This window comes from Loxodonta africana, chromosome 5 (assembly GCF_030014295.1).
Source record: "Loxodonta africana isolate mLoxAfr1 chromosome 5, mLoxAfr1.hap2, whole genome shotgun sequence".
In the NCBI taxonomy this organism is placed as follows: domain Eukaryota; kingdom Metazoa; phylum Chordata; class Mammalia; order Proboscidea; family Elephantidae; genus Loxodonta; species Loxodonta africana.
In genome coordinates, this window is record NC_087346.1 from 78,320,831 (window position 1) to 78,348,813 (window position 27,983).

Here is a 27,983-nt window from a genome sequence, read left to right on the forward strand (position 1 = left end):
AAATCAAGCTCCCTGACAAAGGGAGGTAGAACTTTTTATACCGTCTGTCACAGGGAAGTACATACAAACATCAGGCACTACATAGGTTAGCATGGCGCACAGACACAGTAAGACAAATTGTATTTTTTTCTTTGGCATATATAGAAAATGGTGGATAAGTCCTGCCCTGGGCAGAGATTTTAATACCCAGTTAGGTCTTAATGAGGCTTAAGTTACTTAAGAACACTTTTGAGGCTAGTATTTAAGGCATAAACTGAACCATGCAGAGCGCTCAGGGTCTTTGAGGACAGTGGATGGGAGGGGGCAGGTTTTGTTTGATAGTGGCTGAGCAGCTGCTAATTGAGCCACACACAGTGCTGTCTGTCGCCTAAGGTCTTGATTGATAATGGACAGGAGGAGCAGATCTTGGTTGATGATGGCTAAGCAGCTGCTGGCTGTGTTGGCTTTCAAAAGGTTGGTGGTTTGAACCTGCTCAGGTGCCTCGGAAGACAGGCCTGGCAATCAGCTTCTGAGAGGTCACAGCCTTGCGAACCCTATGTAGCAGTTCAGCTCAGCACACAGGGGGTTGTCATGAGTCGGAAATCAACTGGATGGCAGCTGACAGCAACAAAAGGAGATATAAGACTTTGTCTGGATGTCTTTGACTCAGCTAACAAGTAGCCAAGGAGAAACAGTGATGGGGATGGAAGCAGACGGTGGGGGAGATCCGAGGTTGTAACAGAATCTGGCATCAGCTGTGACATTGGCAGAGTGTCAAGGGTTGTTTTCATTGCTGTTGTTAGGTTTTTCATTTCCTTTGTTTAACTGAGGAGTCAAGTCTAAACCAAACCCATTGATGTCGAGTGGATTCCAGCTCATATAGACTCATGTCTACTAGACATTTATTTCTATCCTGAAACTTCCTCAGTTAACTTGAAATTTGGGGGTAAAAGCTTGACTATTTACAGCTGTAAGAGCAGCAGATTTTACCCTCTTTTGCGGAAAAGGTTTTGCCCTCTTTTTTGGAAACTCTTCCTTTTGGCATCTGGTCACGTGGGCTTTTGGTTACGTAAGACCTGGATGCGAACAAGACGAGATAAACTCGGGTGGTTAACAATCTGTTCATTCACACTTGCTGACTCTCTTGAGGTTCGGAATTATAAGGTGATTCTCTTTAATAAATAAATGAGATCTCAAGTCTTTTCTCACCCTGAAACCTTCTGCATACAGAGGACTGCAGAGTGCTAAGTCAGCCATCCTGGCAGTAATAAGAGAAGTACTGTGGAGCCAAGTGTGGGGGATGGCTGCTCTTGGAGCTTTTGTCTGGGAGTTGGCACCGCTGAGGCTGTATCAGGCTCGCCTTTGTTTTGCAAAGCCAGAGGAATAGCCAGGGTGTAATTGGTTCTCTTTGTTTCCAGTCTTTCTCCCTTCCCTTAGTATCTATCAATATCATTTTATAGAACCTGAGTTTCTTTCTTAGATTTTTCACTGTTTTGAAAAGGTAAGTAACAGTGATTTTTTTTTCTTGATTTCGTTTCTGCTAACAGAAGTAGCTTACTTCTGCTGTAAAAAAAAAAAAATCTAAACAATGCAGAAAAACATTACGCAGAGAATGGAAGACTGCATGTAACCCTGCTCCACATAAAAAAAAAAATTTTTTTTTTTTTTTTAAGTATTATTAACAGTTCACTGTGAATGCTTGGAGATTTTGAGGATAACCCAAAACCCAGTGCCGTCGAAAAATTAAAAATTTTTAATTATCTGTATTTCACCACCCTAATATTTCTGTTACCGTAAATCGTGGGTTCAAGCCGCCTGCCGCAAAGCCAATACTGAGACACGAGGAGGTAAGCAGTAAAAGCAGTAAGAGAGCTTTATTGAATACCGGTATTCGAGAGAGAGAGAGAGGGGGTTAAATTTCTCCCAAATTTTGTCTACCCTAAAGGATTGATGGGAGGGTTTTATATGGGGAAGATCAGGGTTACTTAATGTTTTGAGCACATAGTCCACAGATGGTCTTATATGTCACAAAACAACTACAAAAAAAAAAACTATTAAACTAAAGATATGCATGTCAGGCATCCGGACTTTAATCAGTATATTTGTAACGGGCTGAAAAACTCAGTTAAGAATCTCTTGGCTAGTGGAACTGTTTTGCCAAGTCCACTGTGGCTGAGATAGGCACCAAGAAAGAAAGTTGCAGATTAAAAATGCCAGAGAGCCTTCCTGTGGGTTTGCAGGCTGAAGGCCATTTCTCAAGAGAACAAAAAAAGAGAAGAAGAAAGACCAAGGCCACAGGAGCTGAGAGAGCTCCACACCCCTTTGGAAGAGACTGGTGCAGCTGGTGCGATCAAAAAATGTTTAGAGCATCCTTATGTCAAGCTCTCAATCACCTATTTTGGATAGGTAAGGTATTAAGGGTGTTTGTTATGTTTTAAGAGTGGAACAGGCTGCTCAGCTATATTTTGAACAGAAAAAAAAAAAAAAAGCCTTTTTTGAACAGAGCCTGCACATTTTCCAAGGACTAGAGATTAATCACAGCTTACAGCTATACTAAAACAAATGAGAAAATTTATTCTCTCTCTAATATTAAAACACTAAAGAAAACGCGTTTTTGCTACGTCATTTCTGTATGGAGAACTGATGGCACTGTGCTTAAGAGGTTGGTTGCTAACCAGAGGGTCAGCAGTTTGAACCCACCAGCTACTGCTTGGAAATCATATAGGGTAGTTCTACTCTGTCCTTTAGGGTTGCTATGGGTTGGAATCGACTTGATGGTAATGGGTTTGGTGTAATATTTCTATAGGGAGCCCTGGTGGTACAATGGTTAAGCACTCAGTTGCTAACCAAATGGTTGGCTGTTCAAACGCACCAACAGCTCCACAGGTGAAAAGACCTGGTGATTTGTGTCATTTGAAGGGCTATTCAAGTAATTCATGGAGGAGGGGAAATTATTGCTGAGCTCTTTTCTGGAAGTTTGTGGACAATAAAAAAGAGATTCTTATTTTAATGAAAATAGAAAACTTTTTAAATATCCAGAGGCCTTCAGAATCCTCTAGAAGCTATCCTATTTTTCAAGAAGACAAATAAAATCATAATTATTTACATGTTACCAGTAAAACAAACCAGTTGCCATCAAGCTGATTCCAATTCATGGTGACCCCAAGTGTGTCAGAGTAGAACTGTGCTCCACAGAGTTTTCAGTGACTGATATCTCAGAAATAGATTGCCAGGTCTTTCTTCCAAGGCGCCTCTGTATGCACTCAAACCACCAACCTCTCAGTTAGCAGCAAGAGCATTAGCCATTTGCGCTACCCAGAGACTCCTATTAGACCTTTTATTAGTTAAAATTATATTAGTTTTAGGGAGCTTAAATATGTGTTACTGAGCTGTTTCTAGGTGCTTTTTTTTATATGTATACTTTATAGTAGAGATACTCCTTGTATAAAAATATTTATAACCATTTTATAAAAATGTCTTTTTTATGCAGAGGTAGGATGGTAGGCTAGATAAAAGCTGCACTGTGTTCCAGAGCCATCTCTGACATTAAGTAGCTGTATGACCTTAAGTCAATCTCTTACCCCTTCAGGGCCTCTGAGTTAGATCTCATCAACTGTGAGGGCCTCTCCACTTCTGGTGTTCTCTTACTCTGTGAGCATGACTTGGTCCTCCCCCACAGACAGCTTAGACTCCTATTTAGGAGATAAGATAGAAGACAGCGAAGCTCTTAAATAACTGTGAGATGAAGTACATGCTTGCAACCTAAAATGGCTCATTAAGCTGCTGAGTGCCGCAGGGGCTGAGGCTGGGAGAGAGCAACACTCAGGGGAGCAGCTGGGGCTGACTTCACCGAGGAGAGGGCTTGAGCTGGACCCTGAAGGTTGGAGGAAAGGGCTTTCATGATTTATCTTTAAAATTTTCCATCCCATTCATCTTGTCTCAACTCCATAAGTCAGTGCTGGTGGTAATGACCAAGCATATTTCAATAATGTATTGTTGGGATAGAAATCTGATGATAGATGTTCTGAATTGATGCCAAACCATAAGTAATCTCCTATTTTGAGACATGGCCAACTAGTAGATGTGAATTTACTTCCAGTCCTCCAGATGACTAGCTTTGCTTGGACTTGCCTAAGTTTTCTGCTACATTAATTTATTCCACAGCCAATTTTTTTTTCCTGCAGAGATTCTTGAGCTATTTTCTTTTTAATAATAGAGTTCTATCATTAAGTTCCCTTGCAGCATTGCTTCTATTAAGTTGGAGGCCCAAACTGCTAGCATTTGACATCCTGCTATATGCTGTATCACGATATCACACATTTTTAGCTTGTGGTTTCTAACATGTTTTGAAGCTGGTCCCTTTGTTTATTGTCTCTCAGATGCTCACTGCCAGGAGAGTGAGGTGACATTAAGACGCTGTATCGCTTACCATCTAGTCCTTATTGCTTCACTGGTGGCCTTACATTGTATGAGTAGACCTCATTTTCCTCTTTTGATTTTCTTTTAAAAATTTTTCTCCATGTTAGTTGTTTCTATTTATAATTCTAAAAATTGGAAAATACAAGATCTCACCAAGGAGAAAATAGAAAGTATCCAAATTCCCAATGCTCAGAGTTCATCACTATTCACATTTTGCTTTGTTTATTTTCAGCCTGCTTTTATCTTTCTTGTGTGCCTCAACAATTTTCACTGTAAAAAAGCAAGGTTTTTTTCCACTAACAGATTAAGGACTGCTAAAGGAGTCCCAGTGGTGCAGTGATTAAGTGCTCAACTGCCAACCGAGAGGTTGGCAGTTCAAACCCACCCAGTGGTTTGGAGGGAGAAAGACCTGGCGATTTGCTCCTGTAAAGATTACAGCCTAGAAAATCCTATGGGGGCAGTTCTACTCTGTCACATAGGGTTGCCATTAATCAAAAATTGACTCAATAGCACCTAACAACAACAAGGACTTTTAGGTATTAAGTTTCTGCCTGTTATTGTTGGGTGTTGTATTAATCAGGTTATTACAATGCTGAGTAACAAACAGCCCAAATTTCAGTAGCTTATAACAGTCACGTTTATTACACACTCATGAGTCAGCAGGTTGGCTGCAGTTTGGCTGAGCAGGGCTGGAACAATGAGACTAGACAGGACTTCAGGATCCTGGTCAGCTTCTGGGCTGCTCACCATGCCTCCATTTTAGGACATAGCTAAAGGAACAACAGCCACCTGGGGACAAACTCTTCTCATTGCAGAGGGTAGAAGCTCCAAGACAGCTGGTGGAGCCCTGCCATACCTCTTAAGGCCTTAGCTCCAAGTTGGCACGTTGCAATTCACACTTTCCATTGGTCAAAGCAAGTCGCTTGGCCAAGCCCAAAGTCAGTGGGATTGGGAAGCATACTGCTCACATGGGGAGCCATGGCAAGAGCGGGAAGTGAAGGGTAGAAAGTGAAGGACTGTGGACAAGGAGTATAATCCACCATAGGCACTCAGCCTCAGTGAGGCAAGTATCTCTACTTGATGAGTTTGTTGGGTCTTTATGAGAAAAGCACATGTAAAGCCTCTGGTGGTGGAGGTGGTAGGGATGGGTGTGGTTCTTCGATTGGAAGGACCAAAACTGGCCTTCCTGGTCCTAACTCCCTGTTCCTCTTTCACCTGAGCAAGCTGGGAATGCCTGGGGCTTCTCAGAATGGCCTAACTTTTTTAGCAGCTATACACTACCATCAGTGGGGTCTTCAAAAATAGCATAGCCAATAGGGCCTTGCGGGCACTCAATTTATGGCCTTGGTTTTGGCCACACTATGTTTCCATCTACGAGCTGTGCCTCTAGAGTCTTCCTTTAACATATTTATTGAAGACCTTCTGTGGCTTAATAGGGCTATGGGAGTAGAGGTCTGGGGCTGGGTCTTTATATTGGTGTAAGACATGACCCTGCTCTCCGGGACTGCTGTCGAATGCTTGTGACATGATGAAAGCAAGGGGGCTAGGAGGTCAGAGTAGGGAGTGCCCCGTCTCTGTCTCCTGTTTCCAAAGCCAACTGCCTTACGTGTTTATAAATCCCCTTTTGCTTTTCTCCCCTAGAATATCGTGTTAAGGAATGGTACTGAGACCTTTGACTCCTGGGAGAAGCCTCCTCTGCCCGTGTACACCCAGTTCTATTTCTTCAATGTCACCAATCCAGAGGAGATCCTCGAAGGGGAGACCCCTCATGTCACAGAAATAGGGCCATATACCTACAGGTAAGTCTCACTGCCTCCCTGCCATACTGGAATGGCCCCTCTATGGTCCGAGTCCTCACCCGTCCCCAAAAATATCACACTTGGTGCTATGTAGCAAGTATAGGTTTTGGTTACATCCTGTCTGAGATGCTGCTGAGGGTTGACATGTGTGCAGGGTATCTCAACAGAACATGGCTTTGTGAACTGGGCTCAGTCTTATCCTGTTATGTTTAGAAATGGAGCTACTTCCTCCTGATTTAGCAATATGTAGTTATTTTAATTTAAAAAAATAAAAATGACTAAAATAAAAAAATAATATTTTATTTCAGTTATTTTTATTTTTTTTAATTTTATTGAGCTTTAGGTGAAAGTAACAGCGCAAATTAGTTTCTCATTCAAAAATTTATATGCAAATTGTGTTGTGACATTGGTTGCAATCCCCGCAATGTGTCAGCACTCCCTCTTTCCACCCCAGGTTCCGCATGTCCATTTGTCCAGTTTTCCTGTCCCTTATTGTTTGTTTTATAAGGTTGTCTAATCTTGGGCTGAAAGGTGGATTTAGGAGTGGCATTTTTTTCAGTTCTGAGTTAGTAGGGTGTCTGCAAGCCATGGTTTCGGAGCTTCCTCCAGTCTGTCGGACTAGTAAGTCTGGTCTTTTTTTGTGAATTTGGATTTTGTTCTGCATTTTTCTCGCTCTGTCCAGGACCCTCTATTTTGATCCCTGTCAGAGCGGTCAGTAGTAGTAGTAGCCGGACACTATCCAGCTCTTTTGGGCTCAGGCCAGTGGAGGCTGTGGTTCATGTGGTCCGTTAGCCTTTGGACTAATATTTTCCTTGTGTCTTTTGTTTTCTTCATTCTCCTTTCCTCTGGATGGGATGGGACCAAAAGATGTATCTTCAGTGGCTGCTCACAAGCTTTTAAGACCCCAGATGCTACTTACCAAAGTGGGATGTAGAACATTTTCTTTATAACCTGTATTATGCCAGTTGACCTAGATGTCCTCCAAGACCATGGTCTCCAGCCCTCAGCCCCAGCAACTTGGTCCCTCAAGGTGTTTGAATATGTCTAGGAAGCTTCTGTGACTTTACCTTGGTCAAGTTATGCTGACTTCTCCTATATTGTGTGTTGTCTTTTCCTTCACCAAAGTTGACATTTGTCTACTATCTAGTTAGTGATTTCCTCTCCCAAACCCTCACCTCCATCGTAACTATCAAAGATTTGTTTTTTCTGTATGTAAACCTTTTCTTGAGTTTTTACAATAGTGGTCTCAAACAATATTTGCCCTTTTGTGATTGACTTATTTCACTCAGGGTAATGCCCTCCAGATTCATCCGTGTTGTGAGATGTTTCGTGGATTTGTTGTTCTTTATCATTGCATAGTATTCGTTATGTGTGTGTACCATAATTTGTTTATCCAATCGACCATTGATGGGTACTTAGGTTGTTTCCATCTTTTTGCTACTGTGAATAGTGCTGCAATGAACATGGGTGTGCATATGTCTATTCATGTGACGACTCTTATTTCTCTAGGATATATTCCCAGGAGTGTGATTGCTGGATCATACAGTATTTCTATTTCTAGCTTTTTAAGGAGGTGCCATTTCATTTTCCATAGTGGTTGTACCATTTTACATTCCTACCAGCAGTGCATAAGAGTTCCAATCTCCCCACAACCTCTCCAACATTTGTTATTTTGTGTTTTTTTTTTTTATTCCTGCCAGTAATGTAGTTTTGATTTGCATTTCTGGGGGACACAGTTCAATCATTGTAGTTTTGGTTGGCATTTCTCAAATGGCCAGTAATTGTGAGCATTTCCTCCTGTGTCTGTTAGCCACCTGAACGTCTTCTTTGGTGAAGTGTCCATTCCTATCCTTTGCTCATCTTTTAATTAGATTATTTGTCTTTTTGTTGTTGAGAAGTTAAAGTATTTTATAGATTTTAGAGATTAGACCCATGTCAAATGCGTTGTAGCCGAAAATTTTTTCTCAGCCCGTAGGTTCTCTTTTTAGTCTTTTGGTAAAGTCTCTTGATAAGTATAAATGTATGACTTTTAGGGAGCTCTCAGTTACCTAATTTCCCTTCTGGTGTTTGTGCATTTTTAGTTATGGTTTGTATTTTGTTTGTGCCATGCATTAGGGCCCCTAGCATAGTCCCTATTTTTTTCTTCCATGATCTTTATCATTTCAGGTTTTATATTTATGTCTTTGATTCATTTTGAGTTAGTTTTTGTGCTTGGTGTGAGATACAGGTCCTGTTTCATTTTTTTACAGATTGACATCCAGTTTTGTTAGCACCATTTTTTTAAACAGACTGTCTTTTTCACATTCAGTGGACTCTGAGCCTTTGTCAAAAATTAGCTGATCATAGGTGGATGGATTTACCTCTGGATTCTCGATTCTGTTCTGTTGGTCTATGTGTATGTTGTTGTACCAGAACCAGGCTATTTTGACTACTGTGGTGTTATAGTAGGTTCTGAGATGAGGTAGTATGAGGCCTCTTACTTTGTTCTTTTTCTTCAAAGGTACTTCACTTTTCTGAGGCCTCTTCCCTTTCCATATAAAGTTGGTGATTAGTTTTTCTGTCTCATTGAAGAATGCAGTTGGTATTTGGATAGGGGTTGCATTATATCTGTGGATTATTTTGGGTAGAATTTACATTTTCACAATGTTGAGTCTTCCTAGCCATGATGGTGGTATGCGTCATGGATTGAATTGTGTCCCCCAAAAATACCTGTCAACTTGGCTGGGCCATGATTCCCAGTATTGTGTGATGGTCCAACATTTTGTCATCTGATGTGATTTTCCTACGTGTTGTAAATCCTGCCTGTATGATGTTAATGAGGTGGGATTATTGGCAGTTACTTTAGTGAGGCAGGATTCAATCTGCAAGATTAGGTTGTGTCTTGAGTCAATCTCTTTTGAGATATAGAAGAGAGAATCGAGCAGAGAAACAGGGGGACCTCATACCACCAAGGAACAAGAGGAAGGAGAATAGCATGTCCTTTGGACCCAGGGTCCCTGTGCTGAGAAGCTTCTTGACCAGGAAAGATTGATGACAAGGGCCTTCCTCCAGAGCCAACAGAAAGAAAAAGCCTTCCCCTGGAGCTGGCACACTAAATTTGGACTGCTAGCCTCCTAGACTGTGAAAGAATAAATTTGTCTTTGTTAAAGCCATCCACTTGTGGTATTTCTGTTATAGCAGCACTAGATAACTAAGACAGTATGTGTTTCCGTTTATATAGGACTCTTGGTTTCTTGTAGTAATGTTTTGTAGTTTTCTTTTTATAGGTCTTTTATGACCCTGATTAGATTTATTCCTAAATATTTTATCTTTTTAGGAGCTATTATAAATGATATTGTTTTCCTTATTTCCTTTTTGAAGTTCTCTTTGTTGGTATATAGGAATCCAACTGATTTTTATATGTTGAACTTATATCCTGCTACTCAGCTGGATCTTTCTATTAGTTCCAGTAGTTTTCTTGTGGAATCTTTGAAGTTCTGTATGTATGGTATCATATCATCTGCAAATAGGGATAGTTTCACTTCTTCCTTTACAATTTGGATGCTCTTTATTTCTTTTTTCTTGCCTTATTGCTCTAGCTAGGACTTACAACACAGTGTTAAATAGGAGTGGTAACAAAGGTCATCCTTGTCTTGTTCCCTTTCTCAGGGGAAATGCTTTCTGCCTCTCTCTGTTGATGTTACCAGTGTCTCTATACCTTTAATTGAAGGAAGTTCTTGCCTTTCACTGTTCAAAAATGAACAGGTGAGGCACAGAAAATTTTCTACAGGAGCAAAGCTTTATTGAAAGAGGCTTGCAAGCAGAGACAAGGAGGGCCTAGGCAATGCTTACCCCCATCTCCCAGAACAAAGAACTTACAATGGTTTTTAAAGGTTTTTGAGCAGGAAAAGATTTATGTTTATAAATAGGTATAGGCAGGGTTTTCTGGAAAGTGGCACACCTGGTTGGGGATATGTTAACTACAGTGTGTGCACAGCAGCTTTCTAAGATGGTTTCAAGACGGCTTCTGTCCCAAAGCTTCTGGGATCGTAGCAGGACTTATTATGGGGTGTCATACCTGCACAGTCCCTCATGTGGTGCTGGTTCAATTCCTGTCTGGGGTACTTGCATCAGGCAGAAGTCATCCATCAGTCATCTTGAGGATGTCTGCGCATGCTCCAGGGACAACATTGGGTTGGTCCTTCTGAAACACAACTTACAAGGGAGTACACTGTTTATTCTTTCCTTATTGCGTGTTCCAGGATGGGGGTTTTGCATTAGCCAAACAGATAGTATTTTAAGTAAGTTGCAAGTGTTGCAGGGCTCCTTGCCTAGGAGCTCAGTCCCTGTTTTCTTCCCTATCTCATTGAGAACGACATTTGTTGTTGGTTTTATGTAGTTGCCCTTGATCGTGTTGAGGAATTTCCCTACTTCTATTTTATTGAGAGTTTTTATCAGAAACAGGTGTTGGACTTTATTAAATGCCTTTTCAGCATTGATTGAAATGATCATGTGGTTCTTTTCTTTTGTTCTATTTATGTGATGGATTACATGGATTGATTTTCTAATGTTGAACCATCCTTGCATATCTAGTATGAATCCCACTTGGTCATGGTATATTATTTTTTTCATATGATGTTGATTTCTGTTGGCTAGAATTTTGTTGAGAATTTTTACATCTATACTTATGAGAGTTATTGGTCTGTAGTTTTCTTTTTTTTTGTGGTATCTTTGCCTGGCTTTGATATCAGGGTTATTCTGGCTTCACAGAATGAATTCGGGAGTAATCCTTCCTCTTCTGTGCTCTGAAATATTTTAGTACTTGTATGAGCTGTTCCCTGAATGTTTGGTAGAACTCTCCAGTGAAGCCTTCAGGACCAAGGCTTTTTTTTTGGGGGGGGGGGCGGGGGGGTTGGGGGGTATTATCTCTTCAACTCTCTCTTGTTATGAGTCTGTTCAAATTTTCCACCTCAGTTTGTATTAGTTTAGGTAAGTTGTATATTTATAGAAATTTGTTCATTTCCTTTAGGCTCTCAAATGTGTTGGAGTGCAGTTTTTCATGGTATTCTGTTACTATTCTTTTTCTTTTAGTTGGGTCTGTTGTAACGTCCCCCATCTCATTTCTTATTTGGGCTATTTGCTTACTCTCCTGTTTTTCTTTTGTTTGGCCAGTGGTTTGCCAATCTGTTCAAAGAACCAACTTTTAGTCTTGCTGATTCTTTCTATTGTTTCTGTTTTTTTTTTTTTTATTGTGGTAAAATACATATAACCTAAAATTTGCTATTTTAACTATTTTTAAGTGTACAATTCATTGACATTAATTTCTTTCACAATGTTATACAACCATCACTGCTATTTCTAACACTTTTTCATCATCCCAAACAGAAATTCAGTACCCATTAAGCAGTAACTCCCCGTTTTCCCCTGTCCCCAGCCCCTGGTAGTCACTTACCTACTTTGATCTCTATGCATTTTCCTATTCTAGAAATTTCATCTAAGTGGGATCATGCAGTATTTGTTCTTTTGTGTGTGGCTTATTAGCATAATGTTTTCAAGGCTCGCGCGGTGTCACGTATTAGATTAGAACTTCATTTCTCTTTATGGCTAAAAAATATTCCATTGGATGCACCACATCTTGTTTATCCATTCTTCTGTTGATGAACACCTGGATTGTTTCCAAAATGTGGTTATTAAGCCAGGAAGAGCTACTCCCCATCCATGCCCCTTTTAAGGTTGCCATTGATTTCTTTTGGTGACTTTAAGGGCCTTCCCGGACTTTCTCCCTCACATACCTAGTTTTAGACCAGTTTCCAGGATTAGTTGTTGCTCTGTAAGGAGCTTCTTATTGCTGCTGGGCCTCAGTCTGGGCAGGGTCTTTATTCCTCTTATGTACTCCTTCCCTACCCTTCCAGGTATGAGAGATAACCAGGTGGTGGGGTGAGTTAGACTCTTGGCCAAACCTGTTGTTTTTGAGTCAGTTCTGACTTATAGCGATCCTATAGGACAGAGTAGAACTGCCCCATAGGGTTTCTAAGGCTATAATCTTTATGGAAGCGAACTGCCACATCTTTCTCTCACTGAGTGCCTGGTGGGTTTGAACCATCGACTTTTTGGTTAGCAGCTGAGCGCTTAACCACTGCCCCACCAGTGCTCCTTGATTCTTTGTCAGTGACCACCAACCAAACCCTGGGGAATTTAGAATTTTCTTGTAATCATGGCTTTTTTAAAGATTAGTGGAGGAAGCAGACAAGATCTTTCTTCTTGAGACCTGCTAAATGGTAAAGAATGCCTTGCATTTCTGTCATCATTGATTGCTCAATAAATGGTTTCTGACTGAATCATTTGTTATGAATCAGTACATTCTCAGTGCTGAGAATTTAGAGATAAAAATCCTAATCCCTGCCTTCGGTGCTCGTGGGCTGGTTCTGGAGTCAGACTGACTGTTTCGAATCCCACCTCTAGCAGTTATTAGCTCTCTGTGTCTCAGTTTCCTTATCTTTGAAATGGGGATACAAATAGGACCTCCACCATAGGGTTGCTATGAGGATTCACTGTCTCAGTATTTTAAAGCGCTTAGACTAGTGCCTGACACGTGTTATTGTTAGCTGCTGTCGAATCGGCCCCTGGCTCATGGCAAATTCTGTGCACAACGAAACGCCACCCTGTCCTGTGCCAACCCCATGATCAATTGCAGATAGACCGTTGTGATCCATAAGGCTTTTATTGGCCGATTTTCAGAAACAGACTGCCAGCCGTTTCTCCCTAGTCTGTCTGAGTCTGGAAGCTGTAGACTGAAAGTCGTTTGGCATCGTAGCAACACTGACAGATGGGTGATGGCTGTGCATGAGGTACACTGATGGGGAATCAGACCTGGGTCTCCTGCACGGAAGCCGACTGCCACACCTTTCTCCCATGGAGTGACTGGTGGGTTCAAACTGCCAACTTTTTTTGGTTAGCAGCCAAGTACTTGAACCTCTGCGCCACCACGGCTCATTTTTTTTTTTTTTTTTTTTTAACTTCTTAGGGTTAGAGGGGAGACTGCCTCCATGCAGGAATGACCTCACCTGAGAACTGAAGAAAAACCCTAGCAAGCAAATTTTCCTCTGGGCCTTTCAGGCCTACTCCTGTGGTCCTTATCCCCATCTCCTGAGAAAAATACATGGCTTCCCTGATCACCAAAAAAGAAAACCCAATATACTTCTAAAATATCTTCTGGGTCGTTGTATCCGTTGGCTTAAATGTGCTGCTTTAGTTAGATGCGGTCATGGAATAAATCCTAGAGGTAAAAATTCCCATACTCCTTCCATGTTTCCGTTTTAGAGGGACTTTAACTAACTTAATCTCCCTGGGTGGTATAAACAGTTAAGCACTCTGCTACTTACCGAAAAGCCGACGGCTCGAATCCATCCAGAGGCGGCTCGAATCCATCCAGAGGCACCTTGAAAGAAAGATCTGGAAGTCTATTTCTGAAATATCAGCCATTGAAAACCTCAGCTCTACTTGAAACACATAGGGTTGCCATGAGTCAGAACTGACTCATAGCAACTGTTTGGTTTTAACTAACTTCCTCCTGAGGAAAGCCTAGAACATCTCTCAGGAGTTCTTGACCCGGAATCCACAGATTCCTAAGATGTCAATGGATAAAATTGAGGGTGGATCTGTGACTTGGGTTGGAAAAATTACATATTTCTTTTCACTAACCGCTCACTAAAATTGAGCATTTCCATTAAGTGTAAATGTCTGCAACAAACCACAGTAATGTTCGCAGTACCTGTGACTTCCTCACTTATGAAAGTACTTATGTGGTCATACCACATTATAGCTGTTGCTAAAAATATCATATATGTTTCATAACTACTTCAAAATTATGGAAATTATTAGACCTGCTATGACATCTTATTTAAAGTGTCAACGAAGCAGCACACATATTTCTATATCACAGATTTTTAAAATGATAACTGTATTTCAATATAATTGGTTTTCCTTGTAATATTGAGTGTCTTGTTTTCTGTATTAAAAAGCATTTCAGAGAAAAGCTCCATAGGCTTCACCAGACTGCCAAAGAGGCCCATGGCACATAGAGGAAAAACCCCTGAGAGCAGATCCAGCAAGTTGGTCACCCATTGACCATGTCTCATGTTTGCCTCCATACCAGCTTTCCTGCCTCTGATTTTTCTCCCAGCCGTCATCTCTGCTACACTGTATTTCCAGAGTAATTTCCCAACGGGCATTTCTGACATTTCCATTCCCTTGCCTGCTCAGATTTCTGGTGACTCTCCTTGTTTGACATTCAAAGCCGCTTTATTTATTTATTTAGACACTCTCAACTTAGCACTTTATATGCTAACCCAGAACTGTCCAATGGAAATTTAATGTGAACCACATAGGTAACTTAAAGTTTTCTAGTAGACGCAATTAAAAACAAAGTAGAAAGAAGCAGGTGTAAGTAATTTTAATACTATATTGTATTTAACCCAATATACCCAAAATAATATTTCAACATGTAATCGAGATTAAAAATGATTAATGAGATATTTTGCATTCTTTTTTTCATTTACATTTGTGGCACATCTCATTTGGGGCTAGCCACATTTTAAGCGTGCAGTAGCCACATGTGGCAGCAGTTAAGCAGTTGCTGTCAATTCTGACTCATGGCGACCCCATGTGTGTCAGGGTGGAACTATGCTTCATAGGGTTTTCAATGTCTGATTTTCAGAAGTAGATTGGTAGGCTTTTTTTTTTTTCTGAGGTGTCTCCAGGTAGGCTTGAACCTCCAGCCTTTTGGTTAACAGCCAAACATGTTAACCATTTGCTCCACCCAGGGACTCCCACATGTGGATAAGGGCTAGCTACCGTACTGAACATCACAAGCCTAACCTGAGTTATTTACAAGCATACTACTCTGCTGTTATACATGCTCTACCCTCAATCAAGAATGAATTCCCCTCTACCATGATGCTGGACTTTCACATTATACTTAGCTCAATACTGCCTCCTCCGGAGACTTTCCCTGACCTCTCATATTCTCTCCCTCGTATTTGTGTTCATTACAACAGTGACTAAATGCATTTTAATAGTTGGCTTACCTGTCTTTCTTCCCGATGTAGTGGAACCTCCATGAAGCACAGGGACCAAGTCCTTTCATTTCTGAATACCCGTGTGTAATGAATGTGTGTGGAATAAGTGAATGACGTATCCTCAGCCATAGTTTAAATCCGCAGGACACAGTGGAGAAATGGTTTAAATCCATAGGACACAGGTAGCTCAGCTGGAACCACAGGACTTAGTTAGGGAAAACCAGGTGCCAAGAAGTTCAAGAAGAGGACGGAGATTTTGTTGTTGCTAATTGGCATCTAGTTGGCTCCGACTCTTGACAACCTTATGTATAACAGTGAAATGTTGCCTGGTCTTTTGCCATCTTCATGGTCACTGGTATTTTTGAGTCTGTTGTTGTAGCTATTATGTCAATGCGTTGAGGGTTTGCCTCGTTTTTTGTTGGCCCTCTGGTTTACTAAACATGACGTCCTTTTCTATCAGGAAGAGATAGAGTCCTGAAAATGAATGCTTGGGGTGGATACTCCATTCCATGTACAGTGAAAACTGCTGAGAGTTCCTAGCTTGGGTTAAGTGGGATTTGTAGGAAAACAGGGTCTTTTAGGGAGACTACCAGCTGCTCTCTTGGGCCCGTGGGTCTCTGTATTTGCCTTTGCAGTCATTTAGTGGGTATGATTTCCATCTCTTGTGACTTGATGATGCTATTGTTTAGGCTGCACAAGAAAAACAGAACATTCCAGCAGCTCCTGCCCCGACCCCCCACCCCTGTGTTTGATGGGTTCCTTCCCAGCCGAGTCAGTGAACTCAGTCAATTGCCTGAAAAGGGGCCTCAGGGCAAAGGAAGGGGGGAGGGCATGCAGGCCTTTGCAGGGTTCCTGTGAATTGGTGGGGGGGGCTGCGGGGGGATATCTCTGAAACGGGTGTAAAGACCAAGATAGGCAGTAGAGGGCCTGATTAATTTGACACACCAATAATCTGAGCTTTACAGTGACATTTCCCCAAACTTCCACGCATCAGGTGAGTTCAGAATGTTCATGCTTTTGGAAAAAGATGGTTGTAACTCCACATGTTGATAAAAAACAGTCAGTCTGGTGTAAGGAAGTAGTGTATTACTTACATCTTCATAAAGCTGCTGTGGATTGAGCAGGTTTGGAATAGTCCTGTTAATACAAATCTCATTTATCTCATGATTCTTCTGCTTGGTGACCTATTTGTCTAAAATTTGTATCAAATTTATGATATTCATGGCTTTCACAACCTTTCTGAGATTTCTTTTTCATTCTGTCAGGTATCTTTTCCTGTTTTGCCTGTTATTTAACATTTCAAGGATTTAAAAAAATCAGTTTGTGTAAGGGTTCTTTCAACTAATTTTCATATTTCTAAGAAGTATCTGCTAAATTTACATATTCCATTAAATATCTCCTTTTTGAGTATTTTTTTGTCTTTCCTATTTGGATTGTTGATTTCTTTTTTAATCTGGTGTTACTGCTTTGATAGTAAGAAAAAAGACATAAGGGATATACGTGTTTAATTATTTCTTGATCACTAACCAAAAAAAAAACCAAACTGTTTGCCATCGAGTTGATTCCAACTCACAGCAACCCTATAGGCAGAGTAGAACTTTCCAAGGAGAGGCTGGTAGATTTGAACTGCAACCTTTTGGTTAGCAGCCCAACTCTTAACCACTGTGCCACGAAGGCTTCTTCTTGATCATTAGAATTATGAAATAGTACTCAACATATGTAATATCATACATGACAGTGCCATTAAAAATGTAAAGTATATTTTGCATTAGAAAAATAATATGTAATCACTAAAGAAAACTTGAAAATACAGGAAAGTAAAAGAAGAATATCTATGATGGTTTCACATATTTTCACTCAAAGACAGTCAGTGCTAATATTTTAGTGAACGCCCTACCAGTCATTTTTCCATGGGTAATTTTTATTTTTACATGGTTATCATGCTATATCTCATATAGTATCTGCATTAATCTATATAGTATATATAGATTATTCACTTAATATTACATCATAGGTACTTTCCAATGTCTTGGTCTTTTATAAAAATAAATTTTAATGATGATAACATTCAACAGAGTAAATATATTACTACACTTTACCTAATAAGCATTGCTTTCTTGGACGTTGTTCACCAGGAGATTTCCCTGCTTCTAGGTGATTGTTGTGGGTCAGCTGTGGGGGAGATTGAGGTAACCGAGCTTGTTGGTACTGTTGCTAAGACCCCTTCTCCAGGTACTGTGCACTGTACCACACCTTGGGTTGCTAGAGTGACAGGAGTACTTGGGATAGGAAACATTTGGGGTATCCATTGACTATCATGGGAGCCCTGGTGCTGCAGTGGTTAAGAGCTCAGGTTGCTAACCAAAAGGTTGGCAGTTCAAATCCACCAGCTGCTCCTTGGAAACTCTATGGGGCAGTTCTACTCTGTCCTATATGGTCACTATGAGTCGGAATCGACTCAAAAGCAATGGGTTTGGTTTTTTGGGTCTTTGACTATCATATGTCATTTCCAATGAAGGCCCCTTACCATTCCTCCCTTTGGTTTTCTGTCCCTTTGCAGAGTGGGCCACTTCTCACAGCCCAGTGGTGCTGTCTTCCTTCCATTACAGCTGCTCTGTGAAGGCCACGTGTCAGTCATACTTTCGGTGGTTAGTGGCAGATACCAGATTGCTGAGGGAAGTGTGGTTAGCTGTGAGTACCTGACATGGTCAGCCCATCGTGAGAATTAAATATGTTGTGGCTTGGGAAGCTTCACTTTGACCTTTTGAATTCTATTGAGAAATCAAGTCAAGTTACAAAGCTTGAAATGATGGGAAACTTTGGCCAATTTCTCTTTAAAACATCAGGTTCTCGCAGAGCAAACGATAAAGAAAACATTTTAAATCATCTCCAGCATAAGTAAACATGCACACATATAAATGAAGCACACCTGGGCTTAGAATTGTTCAGGTCTCTAGGCTCAGTGAAGAATAAAATGCGTTAGCCGGGTCCTGGATTTTCACCATTAGAAAACTTTTGGCCAAGTTGACTGCTGGGCTTCTGGACTTACTTTGAGTTCCAGCTCTTGGTTCCTCGGCCTCTTTCTTTGAAGACCAACTGGCGTTCACCCTTTTTCTGCTTCTAGTTCCTTAGTGCTCAGGTAGACCAACCTGGGGTCCTAAGCCCCAATTACGAACAGCTGCATCGGAAGAGGCTTTCCTCCTCCTCTTCAGGGCAGGGAGGCTTTGGGGAAGTGAATAAGAGTAGAGTGTGTGCCCCTCGCTGCAGCACTAGTCTTTGTTGAGGAGTGATTGCGCTTTGAAATTTCCTCTTCTCCTCCTTCTTCTAACAAATCAATTTGTTATTGATACTGTTGTAAATATGTATATATATATATATATCACATAAACCAAAACCAGACCAAACCCGTTGCCATCGAGTCGATTCCAACTCATAGTGGCCCTATAGGACAGGGTAGAACTGCCCCATAGGGTTTCCAAGGAGCACCTGGTAGATTCGGACTGCTGACCTTTTGGTGAGTGGCCATAGCTCTTAACCACTATGCCGCCAGGGTTTCTGTATATCACGTAGCATCTGCCAATTCAGCGTTTTTCACATGTACGATTTAGTGATATTAATTACTTTAATCACGTTGTCCAACTCTCACCAATAATCATTGCCATTTAAGCGGAAACTCAATGCTTCCTAAGCCATGACTCCCCCTCCCCCTCCTTCCCACCTGGTAACCACCAGTAAAACTTTGGTCTCTATACTTTTGCCTGTTGTAGATATTTCATACACATGAGATCATACAGCATTTGCCCTTTTGTGACTGACTTATTTCACTCTGCATGAAGTTTTCCAAGTTGATCCATGGTATGGAATGTGTCAGGAATTTATTTCATTTTTATGGCTGAGGAATATTCCCTTGAGTGTATGTACCACATTTTGTGTGTCCATTCCCCTGTTGATGGACATTTAGGTTGTTTCTGCCTTTCTAACAAATCAGTTTTGTATTAACTTCTGTGTAGGGCTAAGGAAAACTGTGAACGTCCAGTCAAGAGAGCAGGATTGTAAACCTAGTTCTGTCACTGCCTGGCTATAGAAACACAGGGTTATGATTTCTATACAAGGAGTCTTTGGTTGCAAGCAAGAGAAACTACTTCTGGCTAATTTGAGTAAAGGGGGATTTATTTGAAGGATACAACGTGTGTTATAAAATCAAAGGAAGAAGTGGGCAGGGTCTAGGCCAGCTTTAAATACCTAGATCTTAGAAGCTTACTGATCGTCCTATCACTTGTGTGCACTGGGAGGAATCTGGCTTTCCTATTGTGTTTTCTATCTTGAGGCACTTTGCTCAGAATTCAGAGGCCCAAGTGAAAGGAATTGGTCAAGCTTGGGTCCTACACCAACCCTTGACTGATGGTCCCACAGCTGCACTCAGTAGAGGAAAGGAAATCATGGACCATTACTAGAAGGGACCTTGAGCGGCACAAATAGTTTACTCTCCACTGATAAGCAGAAGGTTGGCGGTTCAGACCCACCCAGCAGTGCCATGAAAGAACAGTCTGGCAATCTAATTCCGTGAAGATTACAACCAAGGAAACCCTATGGAGCAGTTCTACTTTGTAACATATGGGGTCACCATAGTTGAAATAAATTTGACAGCAACAGGTTTTGTTTTGTTTTGTTGTACCAGAAGAAAAAGAATGGAAGCATAAGAATCCAAAGTCCTTCAAACTCCAAACTGTACAAGTATTTTAATACAACTGCGTCTCAGATATTTTACATACTTCTCACTCCTGAACTAGAAGGATGTGTAGTTTTTTTCTTTCCCATAATTATGTAGATTTTGTTGTTGTTGTTAGAGGCGTTCACTGATTCCATCCCACAAACATTTATTAAGCGCCTGTTTTGAGAGGCTGTCCAGTACACAGGGAAGAGTGTGCCACTCAAATTAGAAGGTCTTCTGCCCATCCCTGCCTGTCTCCCCATCTGTAAAAATGGGGCGAGAATGCATGCCCTCTCTGTACTATAGGAAAACCCTGGTTGTGCAGTGGTTAAGTGCTACAGCTGCTAACCAAAAGATCAGCAGTTCGAGTCCACAAGGCACTCCTTGGAAACCCTATGGGGCAGTTCTACCCTGTCCTGTAGGGTTGCTATGAGTCGGAATCGACTCAACGGCAACGGGTTTGGTGTTTTTTGGTCTGTACTATAGGCTTGTTGTAAAGATTAAGTGAAGTAATGTGTTAAACCCTTTGCAAAACTATGCAAGTGTCAAATATTTTTATTAGGATTGTGCATAGCTTGGTGCTATAGAAGTGACAAAGGCCCATCTCATTTTATGCATCCGTATTATGTATTTGCTTGTCTACTATTATTTAAAATCTAGAAGGGATTTAGGAGATACACAGGTTTTTGTCTTTAGCTTGATTACAGGCTACCTGGGGCTACAAAATAATCCTTTCACAATGAAAATGATATCATTAAGCAATTTATAACTGAGTGCCAAAGACATGGTACAGAAAGCAAGCTCCACAGGTATTCAGCGGTGGGAAAATGGTTATCCCAGCTGCTCAATGCCTTCCTAACCTGTGTCTAAATTATAAACTCTTAGATTATCACTGCCCGATTGAAACATAACATAAGCCACATACGTAATCTAAAATTTTCTAGTCACCACATTAAAAGAAAAGTTAAAAGAGACGTGAAATTAATTTTAATAATATAGTTTTTTTTTTTAATATAGTTTAGTTTATCCAATATATCTAATATAGTATCATTTCAACATTTAATTAAAACAAAAAAGTTAAAGGAATATTTTGCCTTTTTTTTTGGTAGTGTTTGAAACCCGGTGTGTATTTCACACTTACAGCACATCTCGTTTCAAACTAGCCCCATTTTAAATGCTCAGTAGTCATATGATACTGTTTTGGTACCCCTTGCATTTAGCACCTGAGGCGAATCCTCTCTTTCCCTAGTCCCAGCCCTGCTACCAGATACTTTTTTTTTTAAATAATATTTTATTGTGTTTTTTGATGAAAGTTTGCACAGCAAAATAGGTTGCCGTTGTACAGTTACTACACAAATTGTTTAGCGACATTGATTACATTTTTCATAATGTGTAAACATTCTCATCCATTCCATTCCGGATGTTTCATTTCCAGCAATAAGTACCAGGTACTTTCCAAGTGCTTTCCTAATACCTCCTACGGGGACACAAACTTGAATGAAATTGGACTGTGTACCCAAAACAAGAGTGTATATACTCAACAGAAGTGAAAGCCGGGACTAAACAGATACCTGAACACCAATATTCATTGCAGCGTTATTCCCAATAGCCAAAAGATAGAAGCAACCCAAGTGTCCATCAACAGATGAATGGATAAACAAAATGTGGTGTATACATACAGTGGAATATTATTCAGCCATAAAAAGAGTAAACTCCTGATACATGATACAACATAGATGAACCTTGAAAACATTATGCTCGTTAAAATAAGCCAGACGCAAAAGGGCAAATACTGTATGATCCCACTTACGTGAAATATCTGTAGTAGGCATATTGTTGTTGTTAGTTGTTGTTGAGTTGATTCTGACTCATAGTGACCCCATGTGTGCAACATAGAACTGCTCCATAGGGTTTTTAAGACTGCAGCCTTTCAGAAGCAGAATTGCCAGGCCTGTCTTCCAAGGTGCCTCTGGGTGGATTTGAACTGCCACTCTTTTTGGCTAGTAGTTGAACGCTTAAGTGTTTGCACCACCCAGGAACTCCAAAATAGGAGTAATGACAGAAAATAGATTAATGGTAATTATAGGCCTGGTGGGAGGGGGAAATGGAGAGTTAATACTTAATGGGAACGGAATTCCTGTTTGGGATGATGAAAAAGTTTTGGAAACAAATAGTGATGACGATTGGACAGCATTATGAATATAATTAATGTCCCTGAATTGTATGCTTAAAAATGGTTAAAATAGCAAATTTCGTTGCATATGTTTCACCACACGCACATCAAAAAAGAAAAGGAGCAAACTCTACTAATTTACTGAATCTTTCATTTTTAAAATGAATTTTCAACTAAATTCAAGTTAGGAAAAAAAAAGATGTTGATAAATTGAAATCCAAACTAAATCTATAAACTTAAACTGAAAAATATGAACACATCTCAGGCCAAACATAGCCCAGGAGAGAGCTCAGTAATTTTGATTCCCTGGTTAAGATAACCCTGACCCTTAGCCGTTGCACTCCCTAAATCATGGAGGAAAAGAATGAAAGCAATAGTTTTTTAAAGAAGACTCTATCATAGGCCTTATTTCCTTCCCATATTATAGCTTTGGAAACCCTGGTGGTGTAGTGGTTAAGCACTACAACTACTAACCAAAAGGTTGGCAGCTTGAATCCACCAGGCGTTCCTTGGAAAATCTATGGGGATCTACTCTGTCCTATAGGGTGAGCTCTGTCCAGTAGAATCACAATGAGTCGGAATCAACTCCTCGGCAATAGGTTTGGTTTTCTGGGTTTTATTATAGCTTTAGTTTATTTTTAAGGGATCAGCATCTGCAGTCTCTTTATGTAAGTTATGTCGGAAATGTTATATTAAAAATAACTTTAAAGCTGAAAGAAACAGTCTGTGTAATGGTTATATTGGGAGCGTTATATTAAAAGAAAATGTAATGCTGAAAGAAAGGAAAAGTCTTATTATGATGATGCCTATTTTCAAACAAAACCCTTCTCTTTCTTTTAGGGAGCTCAGAGACAAAGCAAATATACAATTTGGGGATAATGGAACAACAATCTCTGCTGTTAGCAACAAGGCCTATGTTTTTGAACGAAATCTATCCATCGGAGACCCTAAAGTTGATTTGATTAGAACATTAAATATTCCTGTAGTGGTAAGTAGGTGTTTTAGTATCATTATTGTGGATTTTAGAAGAAAGGAAAAAGCTAAGACTATTAAGATTTTACATTTAGGAACTATTAAGTTACGTTTCTATAAATATACACACAAAGAAAAATACATTTTTCCCTTTCTCTCTTGTAGACTTTTTCCTAAGATTTATCAACAAGATCTTGTCAAAAGGTGACAGAAAGCAAATATAAGATTTGTTTTCGTAGTCCTTTGCAGCCTGTTTCCCTGGGGGCACAATTGATTAAGTACTTGACTACTAGCCAAAGGGTTGATGGTTCAAACCCACGCAGAGCTCTCCCAGAAGACAGGCCTAGAGATCTGCTTCTGAAAGGTCAGAGCCTCGAAAACCCTATGGAGCACTTCTATTGTGCACACATGGAGTTGCCAAGAATTGGAATTGACTTGACGGCAACTTATAACGACAATAATTTTTTAAATATTTATTTGTGTCTTGGTTTGGTTTACAAATTCCAACAATATAATTTGCATACACACTCCCTAGCTCAGATTTCTATCTTGGATTTAAAATTTTCAGAATATGTATTGACTTTTTTTCCCTTTCCAAATAGCAGAGACTAGGCTGTTGATTGCAGCCTACTGTGATTTATTTAACTGGGCTCTGTTTATAATGACTAATAACACTGACAGTACACACTTAAGCCTTGTTCCCCTTGGAGATTCCCACCTTAGTTCCTAGGTGACCACTGCATATTCAGCTGGACTCTCATGGTGGACCTGGGACCTGAAGGGTATAGATCTCAGATAGAGCCCTGCCCTCTTGCTAGTGGTGTAGGGTTTATAATGAGGGCCGAGCTCTGGCTCTGCTCAAGGGGAATGTGGTGCCACCTTGTGGCCAGAGATGCCAATGTAGTCACAAGGGCTTTTTCTCCACTGTAGCATGAGGTTCACAGGTGCTGCAAACTGTTAACTACTAGCTGAAGCTACTGATGCTCAACTAGTCACAGAAAGTTTGGCAGCTCAAACTCACCCAGAGGCGCCTTGGTCACAGAGGTGCCAAAAGGTCACAGCCTTGAAAACTCTATGAAGCAATTCTACTGTGCACACATGGGGTCGCCATGAGTCAGAATCAATTCTACAGCAACTGACAACAGCAACAACAACATAACTCATAGAGCTTGCAATTGCAGATGCTAAGATCACATGTAATGCTGAGAAAAAACAACCGCTGGAGGGTCTTATTTTTCCATATGCAGTACAGCAAGGGAGAATCTTGCTAGCTCATTTTTCACCTGTTTATTAACCTCAATCCTTAAGTTTCCAGGCCCTTTTGCTGAAGGAGCAGAACAAGAGAGTGGGATGGTGGTGCATTGGAGGGGACACTGCTATCTCACTTTTCCTTTGTTCCTCAGACCGCCATGGAATGGGCCCGGAACCACTTCCTCAAGGAGATCATCGAGGCCTTCCTGAAGGCCTACCAGCAGAAGATGTTTGTGACGCACACAGTTCATGAACTGCTCTGGGGCTACAAAGATGAGCTCTTATCCCTCATCAGTATTTTCAAATCTGACATCTCTCCCTATTTCGGTTTGTTCTATGGGGTAAGTTGATTTTTTCTTTTTTCTTTTCAGAGCCACTTTGTTCTACTGAGATGGGCATGCCAACTTAGATTTTATCCTAACTTTGGGTCTCTTTTAGGAGGAGAACAAAATTGCCTGAAGTTCTGGATGTCTTGTAGAGTACATGAAAAATAAGAAAGTGTTTTAGCAGAAGGGAAGGGGAAAAAAACTAATGAATAAATGAGTAGAGTGGATAGTTGGGAGTTTGGTAAAAGACAAACTTAACCTCAGTAAAAAAGTGTTACATTAGGGTTGGGATCTGGAATTGTGATGTGTTTGCTCATCTTTAAATTTGCACTTGTTTCCTGGCTATTCAAGAATTTTACCTTTACTGTATAATCCCTTAGCATTTCACTTCCTGTATGGCAAATGGTGATAGTATTTCCGCTTTGCCTTCTAGTATATACAACACTTAAAAAGCTGTTCAAACAAAACCATAATCAGGTTTTTAACATTGTCTACGCAAGAGGTCCTGGGTGGCATAAACGGTTTGCGAACGACTGCTAATCAAAAGGTTGGCGGTTCAAACCCACCCGGTGGCACGTTGTAAGAAAGGCCTGGTGATCTGCTGCTGTAAAGATTACAGCCACGAAGGCCCTATGGAGACGTTCTACTCTGTAACATATGGGACTGCTGTGAGTTGAAATTGACTGAACAGCAACGGTTTCGTTGTTTTAAGGCAAGAGTGGGCTAGAAGTAGGATCCTGCCAAAAGAAAGGCCCTTTACCTTTACTCTGGGTGAGCAGAGGAGATTGATGTTCTCTAGAAGGTCCTGCCTCATAGGAACACAGCTTCCACAAGGCTAGAGGAAGGACTGATTTCTTGTTAACTGTGGTCTAGACCTCCCTTCTAGAAATAATTTCAGGAGAGCCTCCTACACAGAGATACAAAGGTTCCCTCAAGCCTATTTTGGTCCAGGTTGCTTCCATCCATCTACGAAGTAAATTCTGTTGCTAATACTGCAGTAATTCTCAGTTAATTCTCATTGTATAGCTTGCTTTTCTGTTTTTATATCATTGAACTCGGGTGAATTATAACTAGTATCTTTAGACACCTATTTAAAAACATAACCTGCACTTGGCACCAGGACCATCTGCAGTGGAGTCGATTCCGACTCACTGGCGACCCCATGTGTGTCAGAGGAGAACTGTGCTCCATGGGGTTTTCAATGGCTGATTTGGGGGAAGTAGATTTAACAAGCCTTTCTTCCGAAACACCTCTGGGTAGACTTGAATCTCCAACCTTTCATTCAGCAGCTGAGCGTGTGAACTGTTTGTCTCACCCAGGGACAACCTATATTTACCCATCAAAAAAACCTACATTTACAGGCTGATTAATAGATTTGCATTTCTTCTTTCTGAAAGCAAGGAAGTGTTTTATGTATTTTTCTTTCTTTGCCCTTGCCCTTTGGCTCTCCTTCCAGGTACCACTGTGTCTCTACAAGGCCCCATCGGTGAAAGCTCCCCTAATATTCCTTAGTTAGTATGAGTACTTTGAATGGATTTCCTAGATCTAGGAAAGAGCCTGAGACTTAGAACCAGAGGACCTTGATTTGGGTTCTGACTTTTTCACTTAATGACCATAAGGCTTTTCTGAGGCTAGAATACCCACACTTCAAAGATTATTGTGAAGATTGAGAAGACGTTCATAAAAGTGCTTTGCAAACTATAAATGGCAATACACATTTAAAGAATTGTTATTATTTTCCCCTCCATAACTGGCTCAAATAATGACCCTGAATTAATATGAGTGAATGGTATAAGTTTCCATTTTGAAGCCAGATAAACTTTCTGAAGCGTTGTTGGTAAAAGACAGTGTCTTCAAAATAATAAATGTTGGAGAGACTGTGGAGAGATTGGAACACTTATACACTGCTGGTGGGAACGTAAAATGGTACAACCACTTTGGAAATCAATTTGGTGCTTCCTTAAAAAGCTAGAAATAGAACTTCCATACGATCCAGCAACCCCACTCCTCAGGATATATCCTAGAGAAATAAGAACCTTTACACGAACAGGTATATGCACACCTACTTTTTTTTAATGTTTATTAAAGCACTGTTTACAATAGCAAAAACATGGAAGCAACCAAGGTGCCCATCATCAGATGAATGGATAAATAAATTACGGTATATTCACACAATGGAACACTACGCATCGATAAAGAACAGTGAAGAGTATATGATGCATTTCATAACATGAAGGAACCTGGAAGGCATTATGCTTAGTGAAATTAGTCAGTTTCAAAAGGACAAATATTGTATAAGACCACTATTGCAATGAGTTTTTTTTTTTTTTTTTATAAGAACTTGAGACATAGTTTAAACTGAGAGAAAACATTCTTTTGTGGTTACGAGAGGAGGGAGGGAGGGAGGGTGGGAGGGGGAATTCACTAATTAGATGGTAGATAAGAACTACTTTAGGTGAAGGGAAAGACAACACACAATACAGGGGAGGTCAGCACAACTGGACTAAAGCAAAAGCAGAGAAGTTTCCTGAATAAACTGAATGCTTCAAAGGCCAGTGTAGCAGGGATACGGGTTTGGGGGCCATGATTTCAGGGAACATCTAAGTCAATTGGCATAGTAAAATCTATTAAGAAAACTTTCTGCATCCCACTTTCAAGAGTGGCGTCTGGGGTCTTAAACGCTAGCAAGCAGCCATCTAAGATGTATCAATTGGTCTCAACCCACCTGGATCAAAGGAGAATGAAGAACACCAAGGACACAAGGCAATTACGAGCCCAAGAGATGGAAAGGGCCACGTGAACCAGAGACTGCATCATCCTGAGACCAGAAGAACTAGATGGGGCCCGGCTACAACCAATGACTGCCCTGACAGGCAACACAACAGAGAACTCCTGAGGGAGCAGGAGAGCAGTGGGGTACAAACCCCAAATTCTCATAAAAAGATCAGACTTAATGGTCTGACTGAGACTAGAAGGACCCCAGTGGTCATGGCCCCCAGACCTTCTGTTGGCCCAGGACAGGAACCATTCCCGAAGCCAACTCTTCAGACATGGATTGGACTGGACAATGGGTTGGAGAGGGATGCTGGTGAGGACTGAGCTTCTTGGATCAGGTGGACACTTGAGACTATGTTGGCATCTCCTGCCTGGAGGTAGATGAGAGGGTAGAGGGGGTTAGAAGCTGGTGAAATGGACACGAAAAGAGAGCAGAGGGAGGGAGTGGGCTGTCTCATTAAAAAAAAAAATTAGGGGGAGAATAATTGGGATTATGTAGCAAGGTGTATATAATGTTTTTAT

General features: G+C 40.7%; 1 protein-coding gene across 1 annotated transcript in view; it reads left to right on the plus strand.

Annotated features, from left to right (window-relative positions):
• Nucleotides 1-27,983, plus strand: part of SCARB2 (scavenger receptor class B member 2) — a 78,044-nt gene that overhangs the window by 22,102 nt on the left and 27,959 nt on the right. Inside the window, exons 2-4 of the mRNA XM_003414141.4 lie at nt 6,040-6,197; nt 22,978-23,125; nt 24,513-24,701. Of these exons, the coding sequence (XP_003414189.1) occupies nt 6,040-6,197; nt 22,978-23,125; nt 24,513-24,701 (495 nt within the window). The remainder of the gene's footprint in view (nt 1-6,039; nt 6,198-22,977; nt 23,126-24,512; nt 24,702-27,983) is intronic.